We start from the raw sequence: 13,316 nt of genomic DNA, 5'->3' as shown, positions 1-13,316 counted from the left end.
CAAGTATTACTAAGATTATTAAGATAGCTGTTAGATGGCTGGCTTGTTCATCTCACACACATGCTTTTTATTCAATGTAATAATGTTTGAACAGACTCACCAAAAACATCACATTTAGGCCATGGATAATGCTTTAAGCATATAGGCCTTACAGGCTATTATTATTATTATTATTATTATTATTATTATTATTATTATTATTATTATTATTATTATTTCCTTAATATACATAGCGTTTGGTGATCATTTTAGAAGTTGAATATCATTTTATGTCTCCTAAAATATATTCACAGACACCTGCAGTCTGAGTGAAAGTGGTTAAAAAATTTATCCCTAAACATTTTTTTTTAGACTCACTGGATTATGAGTAACCTCGTGCAGTCGATCTGTTTGACTGTAATGTTAGTTGTGTGATGAGGTGCTTATCCCAAACCTTTCTTTTTGGCGCTAACAGCCCTGTGTTCATTTGCTGCCTAATTGGACTGTATGAGACCAATAACAGGCGAGCGCGCACAGCCTGCAGCCAGAGCGCACAGAGAGGGGAGGACGGTCTCTCTCTCTCTCTCTCGCTCTCTCTCTCTCGCTCTCTCTCTCCTCACCGTCTCTCCCTTAATCCCATTTGCCATTGTACATGCCCAATCGCCTATACTTTCCGCATTTAACTTGGATGACATTTTTATTTCATCATTAGCATCAGACGCCAGACTGACTGACACGGTGGACACAGTTTGCGTTTTGACGAAAGAGCCCGGAATAAGACATCTCCATGTTTCTACGCGTTTTTTTAACTGCTCAAACGTTTTGTTTTATTATTTTTCTAGCTTAGGAGAACGCGTGTTTTGACGCACTCTCCGGGTGTGAAATCAAGTCTTCGCGTTAAATCACTGAGAGAGATAAAACAGGGATTCCTCGCAGCCAGGATATCGACTGCCTGTAAGTCAGCCTTGCTTTCCCCCCCGCTTTTAATTCCTGCTTCCGTGGTCCTCTGCGTTCAGACCACAAACAGCTATGCCAGAGACAACGCAAGAGACGTGCGCTTCGGCCAAGGACTCTCCTTTTTTCATTAAGAACCTGCTGAACTGTGATAGCAAACCATCCAAACCCAGACCCGTACTGGCTTCCACCAAGGCGGCCTTGGAGGGAGGATTTTCCCTTTCCCATGTCGGGGACTTCAACTTCCCACGCTTCGACCTGCCCGCGCAGAGGTTCAGTCTACCGGCTCACTACTTGGAGCGCACCTCGGCGTGGTGGTACCCCTACGCCCTAAGCTCATCCGTACACCTACACAGAACCGAAGGTAAAACATCACTGTTTATCATATGTCATGGGCGTATGAACAAATAATTGTCAATGTTTAGTTTGTTTGATGTTGGAGTATATCATTGGAATTGAGAGGGGTAACTTGTTATTTATTTTTCAAAATAACAATCCCAACATAGGAACTTTCAGGACCATGTCCCATGTGCGTTTTGTGACACATAAGAATAATTTGTCAGATCATTTAATTTCCTCTTCATATAAAAGGGGATTTTCTGCGTTTTGGTGATGGGAAATAATATGAAGTGCATTGTCCTTACCACACCGCAGGGTGTTTAGTGATGTGAAGCCTTGTCCTCGTTGAAGGCCTATTTTGTTATGCCACGACGCGGGATAATAGATCAATAAAGTGACACTGTGCATAAAATGAAGTAGACATCGTCAAATCACTGGATGGGGGTGACGCTGCGCAGCGAGCTTTTGAATTGTCTATACTCACTGTGAACATCTTACCCCAGAAGCTTGGTTCTTGTTTTGTCTCTGTGATTTTATTCATGTGGGATTTAAAACACGCTGATATGAATGGTTATATCATGCGTCCATGCAAAGAATAGATGGGGATTTATTTTTGAAATCTTGTTGAATTAGAAGAGTGATTTTACAACTCTGATTTGTTCAAATAAAACTCACAAATAAAGCAGACCTACATATTTAGAATATTTAGTTTCATTAAAAGTGTTATTTTTAGTAGAGCAAAATAATAAATTAAATATATATTTGAACACGTTGTGGTCAGTCGTGTTTAGCTATAAAACAAATAGCTTATGTTTAATGTCACAAGCCATATTTTTCTGGCACTATTTCTAACCAGTTTAGTTTCCGCAAAGCCCGCAGACTGTCCAGGATCAACAGGCTGTAATAAAATCCCAAACACATACAGCATCAGGCTCCAGTGTTTATGACCACATCTCCCTGTCTCCCCATTTCAGTCACCGACAAACTAAGAGCCAGAGACTCCTCTCCAACCTCGGGCACGGACAGAGACTCGCCGGACCTGGTTCTCAAATCCGAGCCAGACGTCAAAGATGACGACGAGGACGATGAGCACAACAACAACAAAAGTGGCGACGAGATAATCCTGGAGGAGAGCGACACGGAAGAAGCCAAAAAAGACGAGCTGGGAGAGTGGAAGAAGAGGGACGACGACAAGAAGCCGTGCCGCAAGAAGAAGACGCGCACGGTTTTCTCCCGGAGCCAGGTGTTCCAGCTGGAGTCCACCTTCGACATGAAGCGGTACCTGAGCAGCTCGGAGCGGGCCGGCCTGGCCGCGTCTCTCCACCTGACGGAGACCCAGGTGAAGATCTGGTTCCAGAACAGGAGAAACAAGTGGAAGAGGCAGCTGGCCGCGGAGCTGGAGGCCGCCAACCTGAGCCACGCCGCGGCGCAGAGGATAGTCCGAGTGCCCATCCTCTACCACGAGAACTCGGCCTCGGAGAGCGGAGGCGCCGGTGCCAACGTGCCCGTGAGCCAGCCGCTGCTCACCTTCCCGCACCCGGGCGTCTACTACTCCCATCCAATCGTCACATCCGTGCCGCTGCTCAGACCGGTTTGAAAATAGCAGAGTCTTCGGCACAACTTGGTGTTGATTTCAAAATCATCCGAAAAGAAAGAAAGAAAAAAAAAAAGACTTACTATTTTTGTACTAACTGAACGAATGAAGAAAAAAAGAGACACATTGTCAGGCCCACATGGAACTATTTTGGCAAATATATTGTGTCATTTTCCATAAGGGTGCTGTTTACACGTGATCCGACAATTCAAATCCCATGTTTTATATTATTATTATTATTATTATTATTATTATTACTACAATAAATTATTATTATTAATATTATTATTATTAGCTGCCTATTATTTCTATAGGCCTATATAATTATCACCTCAGGAGTCCACCTGCTTACACTGCCTGATGTCTTTTATTTTTCCATAGTTTTTACACCATGACCAAACAACTTGTACACTTTTTTATTTTATTTTGTTTTTTTTTGTTTTTTTTTAACCTTGTTTACAAAAACTGCCGGCCTAGAGGCGCGGGCGTGCTTATCATCTGACACAATTATTTGATTTTATTTAGGCTACATTGCCAGAACTCATTACACTATGATGTGCAATACACTGACAGTGTGCTTTGAACTAATCGGTACCACTAAACGGTAAAACATATTTTTGTCATCTATTCACGCAGGTATATTGATGAGGCTTTGTTGTAATTTTTCTTTTTGTTTGCTTTTTAAAGCGCTTGACGGGGGACAATCAAGACAGTCACCTGTAAAATACCCATGTAGATTTATGTTTAGTTTTAGTGATTCTTACTCTTGTTCCCTCTACATGGTCACGTCTTTCAAGCACAAGTGTGAGCACCCAATGTCTCTTAGTCTACTTTGTGTTTTTGAACAGGAGCGGCAAAAATATCGACACTGGTGTGTAAAATATGTAAATGTATATATTTAATGAGGCACGGAGAGAGGAGCTGCCACTTCTTTGTACAGTAAAAACAACGTTTTGATATTGTATTGCTGAACTTTGTTGTGAAATAAATGGATACTATTCCTTACATTTAGGTCATGTTTGTATGACTTCTGTAGATAATCTAGTAATGACCAGAGGAGGTAAATGGAGCCATTTTATAATCAACATATTTTTTTTATCACTTTACAACTTTCAACATTTTTCATAAAAAATGAATTCACCAAGAGAGGCAAAAATGATACATATAATTAATTTCTATTCTGATAAAAGATACAGCCCCCCACACACACACAAACACACACACACACACACACTTGTAGCTGGTTAGGTTTCTGTAATAATCTTGGTGTTATGCACTTTAAAACGTTATTTTACATAAAAACGGGCTCAGTCAATTAGATGCGTAATTGCCACCATCTTGACAAAATAATGGGTAATGTATTCAGAAGAGGACATTATCCACTGATAGGCTGCTGTCTTTTAACATGTTTCTCTCTCTCTCTCTCTCTCTCTCTCTCTCTCTCTCTCTCTCTCACTCACACACACACACACACACACACGCGCGCAATGCCTTGTCTTGTATATGTGTGTGTGTGTGTGTGTGTGTGTGTGTGTGTGTGTGTGTGTTGTATGTTCAGTGTGAGGTGGAAGGATGTCAGGATCTATATGGCAATTATCTTCATCTCACTATTTTGTTGTTGAAACCGTCAATTTTACTGTTAATTCATTCTTATTTTATTTTTTAATTTTATTTTAAGTAGCCTAATTTTTTCTGAACATAATTAGATTTTTTGACGAGGAAACGTCTCTCTTTACAAGGATCACTTCTGATGCCACTTATAGCCTATTTAAATGGTGAGGTATGACACTTGTGATTGTATTTAAAAATCATAAACATATTTTAAATCTGGACAATAACATCTCACAGTGTCTCCACAGTTAAAACATATATTGCTCTGTAATTAATAAAAAACGACCAGGTGTCACCGGACACTTGATGCGACTCAACGAACACATGCAGTGTTGTAGGCCCCAGTTCTTGTTTTCATGCAAATTAACCTGCTTTAAAAAAAATCTTGAATAAGGAAACAACTTCTGAGCGAAAGTGGGGTGATTAGAATTGATTCTAACTTCTTTCAAAATATTGCATAATCGAGAAAATCAAAGGAGAATGATAAATGTGCGCTAAAAAAAATAGGCTGCCCACAATGGGCCTGATTTTTAACCTTAGTAGAATAAGTATTTTAGACAGGATCCTGTTTAGAAATCATGTCATGACTTCACCAGAGCCTGATATATCTTTTTAAAAACTTTTTTATTATTTTTTTTACAGTTACTACATATAGTATTTATTTTATTTTATTTGACCTTTTATTACAAAACTGGATGTATTATGTTAAAGTACAAAGATAAAATGCAGATCCAAGGGGAGGAGACTCTGAGGGGAGGGAGTGAACACTCCTCTCAGCCTCTGTTAAGTTTAGCACAATAAATAGCAATGATCAACAATCAGTAATAAATACCAATAATAAATAATCACCAGGGTAAAATGTTTTATTTAAATAAAAGTTTTAACATTTCTTTTCGCTTTTTCGCTGAATCTGATTAGAATCCACCTCCAGACTGTAATCAGGTGTCAGAGTCCAGGTGGACACTTAGACATCTGCAGGGAAACTACAACCTGCTTCTGCTTCCAGGTCCCTTTAATTAAAACACCAACACTCAACAGCACCGCTTCATTGCAGACAAACTATTGGCAGCTTCATAGTTTAAGGACCGTTTTAAGATTCAATCTGCCTTCATAAATACACCTGATAACACACTACACAACACTGAACTTGGATTGCCCAAACATGAGACATATTAACATAAAGAAAACAGTTGACATTCAAACTTTAACATATTTTCAGGCACATGTAACCTTTGCCTCAAAGGTCGTTTTATGTTGCATCTGTAGGCTAATACAGTTATTGGAAATCAATCAGTCAGCTATAAACTCTATATGACGACCTCATCAAGAGACCAAGGCTTCATTCAAATATCGTCAGATCACCCAAGTATTGACGTGTAGCCTACCTACCGCGCACACTGCACGGCCCCATTACCGCAAATTAATAGATTGATATGGCATTATTCCTCTGGCACATATCGATCCGTAAACGTCTGCATCATATTGCGTCAAGTAAGAGCAACGTTCACAACGTCTCTCTCGCTTCGGCTCAGCGTGACCTTGATTTGCACGCATAAATTGAAAAAATTACCACTCGATAATTTCCATTTGTGCGACATCTGTATGTAAAGGAGTAGGCTAAAGGGAGCGAAATCAGATAAAGTACATTTGCAGGAACGGGGGCAAACGGACGTGACCGGGGATTGCGCTCATGTATTACATTAAAATGGAGAGCTGAATGGGTAATTTCTAAGCCCTATCATAGGTTTTAGTGCCAGTTTGGAAACACACAAGTGGCCCGACCACCTTGCGTAACGCTAGCCTTTTCTCTGTGGCCACTGGCAACTGCTCACATGTGTGTTGGACTATTAAAGTTAGTTAGGCTGTAGTGAGATTTAAAGGCTGCATGCACAGATGAAATCATTTATAGAGAACTCAAATTGGCTCTGGCATGGCTGAAGCCTAAATAACCATTTCTGGCAGTGGGGGGCAATGAGTTTATCTGAGGCAGAAGGTTCCCTATACCAAGACAGAAATCATGTGAATCAGTGATATTTCAATTGAGAATGAGGTTATAGGATTAATTCTCACCTTTTAATCCCCACTAACAAACATCCTCCTTCAAAATGTGCCAAAATTGAATGTGTGCATAGAAAAGTTCACCTAAAAAGCACCTATTATGTTTGTCTTGTGCGTCAACAATTGCATCCTGGTTACAAATACTGGTGCATTTACAATCAGAGGCCAAACAGAAGTGATCGGACGCGTCAAATCTCGTGGTGCTTGAACAACTCTTTTGACACCTCTTGAAGAGGAAATCTTGTTTTAAACCCATCTCATTTGCTTTGCTGATTGAATGCGAGCATCAGATTTTCATCAAAGTTCTATTAAGTGAAACATAGGTTGCAGGGCACCGTCTGATTGGAACAGTTTAAATTTTAATTGTGTTTTTAATTTGACATATAGTTGCTGTGAAGAATGACACTGAAACGCCGAGGGGCGGTCGATTTTCTTAATTTCTCCCCGAGGAATTGATGAGTCTATCAGGGCAGTAGATTGGAAAGCCATTAAAACTCAATGGTTAGGTTGTTAATTGGAACTTGATGGATAGGAGCCCGTGGATAGGCTGTACTGATCCAATCTTCCTGACTTTGTGTTTTCCAATAAATTACCCAGTTCATTTCCACACTCAGATTACATAAATTGTACACCTCCAGGGCTCGGGCGTTTACAACTCTCTCTCTCTCTCTCTCTCTCTCTCTCTCTCTCTCTCTCTCTCTCTCTCTCTCTCACACACACACACACACACACACACACACACACACACACACACACACACACACACACGCACAAAGCCTCCTGAAAAAAGAGCAGGCCCTGCTTTCTTGAATGAAAATCGAAACGTAATCAACGTTTATACTTAGAAAATTTATTGATATCATTTTCTCTGGTAATTTCCTTATTCTAGAGTTGGACGCGCCATATATCATAATACACACGTGTAAAGGCTCTTTGTTTAATATTTATCGAAGCTTGATTCTCAGATCAAAGCGCCTCATAACTTCATCTGTCTTTCTCAGACCTTTCTCTCCTGCTAAAGATCTTGTTCTGTTATTGCGGTAGGGCGGCCATACACCACCTATCATTGTGATAGAGCACGAACTTAGGCCCACTCCTTGCTGTTAGGGCCTCTGCAGACCACGGTGAAACGCAGAAACATGAGGGATGAACATTTCCATACTAATACACTGCTCTGCCTGCACGACTGGCCTATAAACGCCAACTCTGACATAAAAACAGCGCGTGTAATGCATTCTGTGCAGTACAATAGCAGCCTGGTATGTCCACTATCTCTATGATGAACTAATCTCACTTAGCAAAAGTCGCCTGAAAGTGATAAAGGCGGCTCCACTGACAAAGGTCTTTGTTTGAAAAGAGCGGCATATAAAATAAACCCATTTAACTGTCATTGCAGATTTCACGCCTTATGTGTAACCACCATAAATTTAGTATCCGCCGTGACTACCCTCATATATTTCCCCCTCTTTAAAGCCTCCCCTGCGAAAGCGTTGTGTTAAGATCGTTAGCAGCTGCTGGCCCCGCTGCCAGTTGACGGTATTTACGCGTGGATCCAGATGCTTCTGTCTGACTGCTATGGTGATGATGACGTGAGAATCTGCTGTTAACATCATCATCATCTGCATCCGCTGCAGCAGCAGCGTTCATAGTCGTCGTCTACTCCCTTTTCCAGCATGTCTTTAACACCGAATGCCGGTTGTGTGGCTACCGGGAAGGGCGCTGACATGATGATTAAAGCTGACCATTTGTAATGTGTCTGGGGCTCCCTTACAAAGCAGTAAAAGAGGGATAATGTGCCCGAACCGCCAGCTCAAGCCCCGCAGCTGTCCTGCAGCCACACACACACACACACACACACACACACACACACACACACACACACACACACACACACACACACAGACACACACAGAGATAGAGATGGGTGGTGGTGGGGGCGATCCCCTCCGCTCCACATACACGCAAATACACACACACGCACGCACGCACGCGTGCGCGCACTCAGCCCCCACCACCTCCAACAATTAGTCAATCAATTAGCCGGCCTCCACTCCACGCGCGGTCATCGCGAGGCAGATTAGCTCAGTAATGATCAAATTAATTCTTAATCGCTGATAATGGACGCGGAATGAGTTTATTATTTTCAGGAAAAATGAGTTAGGCCTCTGTATTAGTTCCAAGGCTGTATGCGTGTTACCGTCACCCCGGCAAATTTAGCATGCACATCGAGAAAAAAAAAAGCTTGCATGAGGTCATCCTCAGTTGACTGAGCCGTTTCTTTAAGACACATAACACACTCTAAAGGGAAGATGTGCAATAATATTTTCATAAATCTAAACAAATTTTCTTAAAATATGACATTTAGTGCAACATTTAGAGCATTTTTTTTAATTCATAACGTTTTAATTCACTCTAAACAATATTAGCCCATGACAACATATTACATTTGTTTTAATAAATGCAGACATGAACACTACTGGTCCCCTCCGACTCTCTCGCTCTCCTATTCCCGTCTCAAAACCTTGACAGGAGTTTGAAATTTCCGGGCTTATGTTGGAGGCTGCGATTGGCCCAGGAGGAGCTTACCTACATGCAAATGAAGCAACGCAACCGTGCTGCCTCTGATCCAGAGCTTGGGGAGGAGGACCAGGAATACACTCATGTTCCCCGAGCTCTAGAAAAAACACCTACAACTCCTTCAATGTTAAAACTCCACAATTAAACCTGGATAGGAAAAAAACAGAGGAAGACAAAAGCCGCATTCGTAATTTTACGCACCAATCGTATAGAAACCAATAACGGAATACAAGGGGACAGACAGATTCAGGGAATACTTCAATACTGTTATGAAGCGAGAATGAGTAGCGCAGAAGACAGCGGGAGCAAGTGCTCGTCGGGCCCGATTTCCAGCTTTACCATCCAGTCTATTTTGGGCACACCGTCCGATGCGCCGCGCTCCGGGAACAAGGAGCTCTCCAAGGGGCCGCCGCCGCCGCCGCGGAGGCGCTCACTGTCGGTGTCCTCCGAGGAGGAGTGCAGCGGCGGGGAGGACTCAGCAGACTGCTTCTGCTCCGACACGGGTCACAGCGAGCCATGCAACCAGCACCAAGCCCGTAACTTCTGTTTAGGTAAGCAATGTTTACTATTATTACTATTATTTTGTTTTTATTATTAAAAGGTAACGAAACCAAATATTTAAGTGACAATTTAAATGTTATTGTGCCATATTTAGAGTTAATATATGTTTTTGTTTACTATAGAAAATGGCATGACAGTAGGCCTAAGTAGTTCGCATTTTAATTTATTTGTATATAACCGGGCAGCCTGGTTTTTATTCCATTAGCTTGTGTTTGTGACTGTCACACTCACATGCAGCTCATCCACTCCCACTTGTTTGTTGTGTGCAGACAATCATCGCAGCAGCAGCGGAAGAGTGGAAGGTCGAATAATTATCCCTCTGTCTTTCCTCTCATTCCAAATTTAATTGAGCCTACTAATTGATGAAACGTGTTTCTAAAATGGCCTCACTACACGTCGTAAATTGGGCGTTAAATAGAGCGAATTTATATTAATAGCTTACTGTACACCGAGCGTGGGCTACTCATGCTGAATTGTTTATTTAAAAAGTCACCGGCTTTCAGCAGTCGATTTACAAAGTCGGAGTTCACACTTGACGAACTCTCAAACTGAGTATGTGGGGGGCGAAATTAAATAAATTTTTTTTTCAGTTGCATGTTTTACAACACAGATGTTGTAGTCGGTTATGATATTCACCACCTTCTTCTTCTCCTCCTCCTCTTCCTGCTCGCGCGTATAGGTCCCGCTAAAGGACTTCTATCTGGGAATGACGGGCTCGCGCGGCGGCCGCACCTGCCACAGCCTATGCTGCAGGATTATAAGGAGGAGCAGGAGAGACCGTGCCATCAAATGTCACCTCTGTCTGAGGAGAGACAGACAGACGGTGCGGACAAGCAGGGCAACTCAGCCAAGAAGAAGACGCGCACGGTTTTCTCCCGGAGTCAGGTGTACCAGCTGGAGTCCACCTTCGACATGAAGCGGTACCTGAGCAGCTCGGAGCGGGCCTGCTTAGCCTCCAGCCTGCAGCTGACGGAGACTCAGGTCAAGACGTGGTTTCAGAACAGGAGGAACAAATGGAAACGGCAGCTATCAGCTGAACTGGAGGCGGCCAACATGGCCCACGCCTCCGCACAGACACTAGTGGGGATGCCGCTGGTTTTCAGAGATAACTCCTTACTGCGTGTTCCGGTTCCCCGGTCTATCGCCTTTCCAACGCCCCTTTATTACCCGGGGAGCAACCTGCCAGCGTTACCTTTATACAACCTGTATAACAAGATTGAGTACTGATTGACTCTGCTGTATGTCCACGTAAAAAACGCATTACAAAGCAGTACAACATTCTTACAAGTGTCTCCACATAACCCCTGTATATTAATTGTATCTTTTTATTTGTTGAGGACATTTTTATTATGCAGCAACTGTACGTCTCACATGAAAGCAACCAAGCTTCCCTAAATGTATAAAATACACCATGTGTATAATTAATATCAATCATTTTTGTACTTTTATTTTCCCTCTCCCTCTTTTACTGATAACATAATGGAGTATAATATTCATATCGCATTCAAGAAAAAAATGGATTCCACAAAAAAAATGTGTTAACAGTTTTTAATTCATAATTGGTTCGTCACACATACTGCAAAGCAGCAGTCATTTTATTTCACCTGTCAGGATAAACAGTTATTCCATTTAAGGAAAAACATCATTGTTTCTATTGTAATTTAGACCTTCAATAATAGCCTTCTCATTCAATAAATTTTCTATTTCAGTGAAAATTGGGCTTGCTTGGTTTTATTTTTATTTATTTATTTTGTGTACTTATATTTGTTAACTCAACTTTTGCAGTTTTTTTTAGCTTAGAAGGCAAACACTTACATGTAATCAATTACTGTTGATTCTACTTAGCTGTGTTGACACTTGTTGTCCCCTGAAGAACATACAAACAGTACACAAACTGTGATCACGCTTTTGTAATAACCAATGTGATAATCTCTATATGTTAAAGGCTCATGATATAACCAGAAATGAAAGTTGCATTTTTGTTGTGGAGCTGCAGTAATTATCCCCTAGAGGGTTTTATTAAAGTTGCTTCAAACAAAGAACACCTGTGCTTTAACCATGACTAAAGTGAGGAAAAAACCTAGAAAGTTCTGGTGTGAATTAACATAAATAACATTACTGTTTATACCATAATTTACATTGCTGTAGGCTCACACGTCTTACCTTATAACTCCTATTATTACATCAAATTTTAAGTTGTGAGCTTCCTGACTGGTGCATTTTAATTGCAGATTGTATCTGTGCAGGGATGCAGTGTAAATGTAAACATGTAATGCATTTATCCTTCTGCAAGGCTCACACTGTAGCTTCCATATTTTTTAAGTAAATTGGCCTACTAGCAGAATAAATTATCATGAGCTGTGTCTAAAACCACAGATCATGATGCAAATACTTTGCATACTTTCAGATTCATTTTGAATTTATAGTAACACTGCTAGCAACACTCTGCTGTAAATCAAGAGGTGGATGACCTGAGCAAGCTAATACATACAGAGGCAAATAAGAAGTAGATTGAAGGGTGGAGAAGAGGTGCACACCATCATGAGCCAATCATGCCTCTAGGCCAGATCTTCTCTCATTTGAAGTCTGCCTCCTGTGGCTCCCTAGCATCAGGCCTTTAAAGATGAAACATAATAAAGAGGCATATTGTCAAAGTTCAAGACTTTTGCTGTCATTAATCAGAGCTGTTCTCTTTTTCTCCTTATGTGCATTAATTTCTGTATCAGTTACACTTTGAATACCATATACAGTATGTCTTGTTAATTCAGAAGCAGAGGAGAGGTCCAGCTCACATTGTTCAATTTACTATTTCATAACAATTCAATGCATGGAAATACTAAACAAGCCTGAAGAGAATCACTCACTTCCAAGCACACACACAAATGCCCCGTGCTTGATGGGGAGCCAGCTTTTCTTGGGTGTCACATCATGTACAAGGGGACACCCCCCCCACACACACACACACACACCAACACCACCACCCCTTATACTCATCCCACCAATCTCTCACTGTGTGCTAATGGCTGCATTACCTAGCAGAATCATGACTAGCCAGGCTCTGCTGCCCTGCAGATTATGTCTGACCCAATTTCTGCAACAGCCGCCCTGTGTTTCTGGGAAAATGGATAGCGTTAGACAACAGCAGTGATTTATGGGTAACTCCAGCACCAGCGAAGAGGTGAGGCGCTGGGGGATGAATTTGTGACAGATAGGAGAGGGAGAGAAAAAAGAGATAGAGAGAGGGATGGGAGACCGAAACGTTTATGAAAAGGAGCAATAGCTTTGGTTGAATGAAGCTGTTTATTAGTTTCCAAGTGGTCATTATGTCATCAGGTGTGACGGAAATGTGCCGCTTTTTTGGATGGATGTTTACACCCCACTGACTTGTGGGAAATCTGCATGACCTGTCATGTCACCTGAGGTTGTTTGATTTATAAGACAGGAAGAGAGATGTGTGGAGATGCAGTGATGAGCAAAGGAGAGAATAGGTGAGAGAGAGAGAGAGGAATAGGTGGAGGAGGGGGTTCGATGTAACTATGTATCACTGCAATGGCAGGTGTGAATTACAAATTTTAATAGCACGGCAATGAAAATGATTTGAAGTGGTTTAAACTGCAAAGAGACAGCGACTGGCATGGTGATG

General features: G+C 41.6%; 2 protein-coding genes across 2 annotated transcripts; both read left to right on the top strand.

Moving 5' to 3' along the window:
• Positions 1–560: 560 nt before the first annotated feature.
• Positions 561–3,072, top strand: hmx3a (H6 family homeobox 3a). The gene is made up of 2 exons (XM_028604280.1): positions 561–1,297; positions 2,247–3,072. The coding sequence occupies exons 1-2, from the start codon at positions 1,009–1,011 to the stop codon at positions 2,867–2,869; spliced, it is 912 nt and encodes a 303-aa protein (XP_028460081.1). The 5' UTR covers positions 561–1,008; the 3' UTR covers positions 2,870–3,072.
• Positions 3,073–9,392: 6,320 nt separating this feature from the next.
• On the top strand, positions 9,393–10,952 carry hmx2 (H6 family homeobox 2). Its single transcript, XM_028604349.1, has 2 exons — positions 9,393–9,663; positions 10,353–10,952. The coding sequence occupies exons 1-2, from the start codon at positions 9,393–9,395 to the stop codon at positions 10,898–10,900; spliced, it is 819 nt and encodes a 272-aa protein (XP_028460150.1). The 3' UTR covers positions 10,901–10,952.
• Positions 10,953–13,316: the final 2,364 nt, after the last annotated feature.

This window comes from Perca flavescens, chromosome 17 (genome assembly GCF_004354835.1).
Source record: "Perca flavescens isolate YP-PL-M2 chromosome 17, PFLA_1.0, whole genome shotgun sequence".
NCBI lineage: Eukaryota > Metazoa > Chordata > Actinopteri > Perciformes > Percidae > Perca > Perca flavescens.
Note: the sequence above shows the minus strand (reverse complement) of the source record. Positions and strands in the feature narration are given on the sequence as shown.

Bases quoted from the DNA above. Each gene is read 5' to 3' on its own strand.
- hmx3a (XM_028604280.1), top strand. From the start codon at position 1,009: ATGCCAGAGACAACGCAAGAGACGTGCGCTTCGGCCAAGGACTCTCCT. The intron at 1,298-2,246 runs GTAAAACATCAC...TCCCCATTTCAG, and splicing joins ACACCTACACAGAACCGAAG to TCACCGACAAACTAAGAGCC.
- hmx2 (XM_028604349.1), top strand. From the start codon at position 9,393: ATGAGTAGCGCAGAAGACAGCGGGAGCAAGTGCTCGTCGGGCCCGATT. The intron at 9,664-10,352 runs GTAAGCAATGTT...TCGCGCGTATAG, and splicing joins AGCCCGTAACTTCTGTTTAG to GTCCCGCTAAAGGACTTCTA.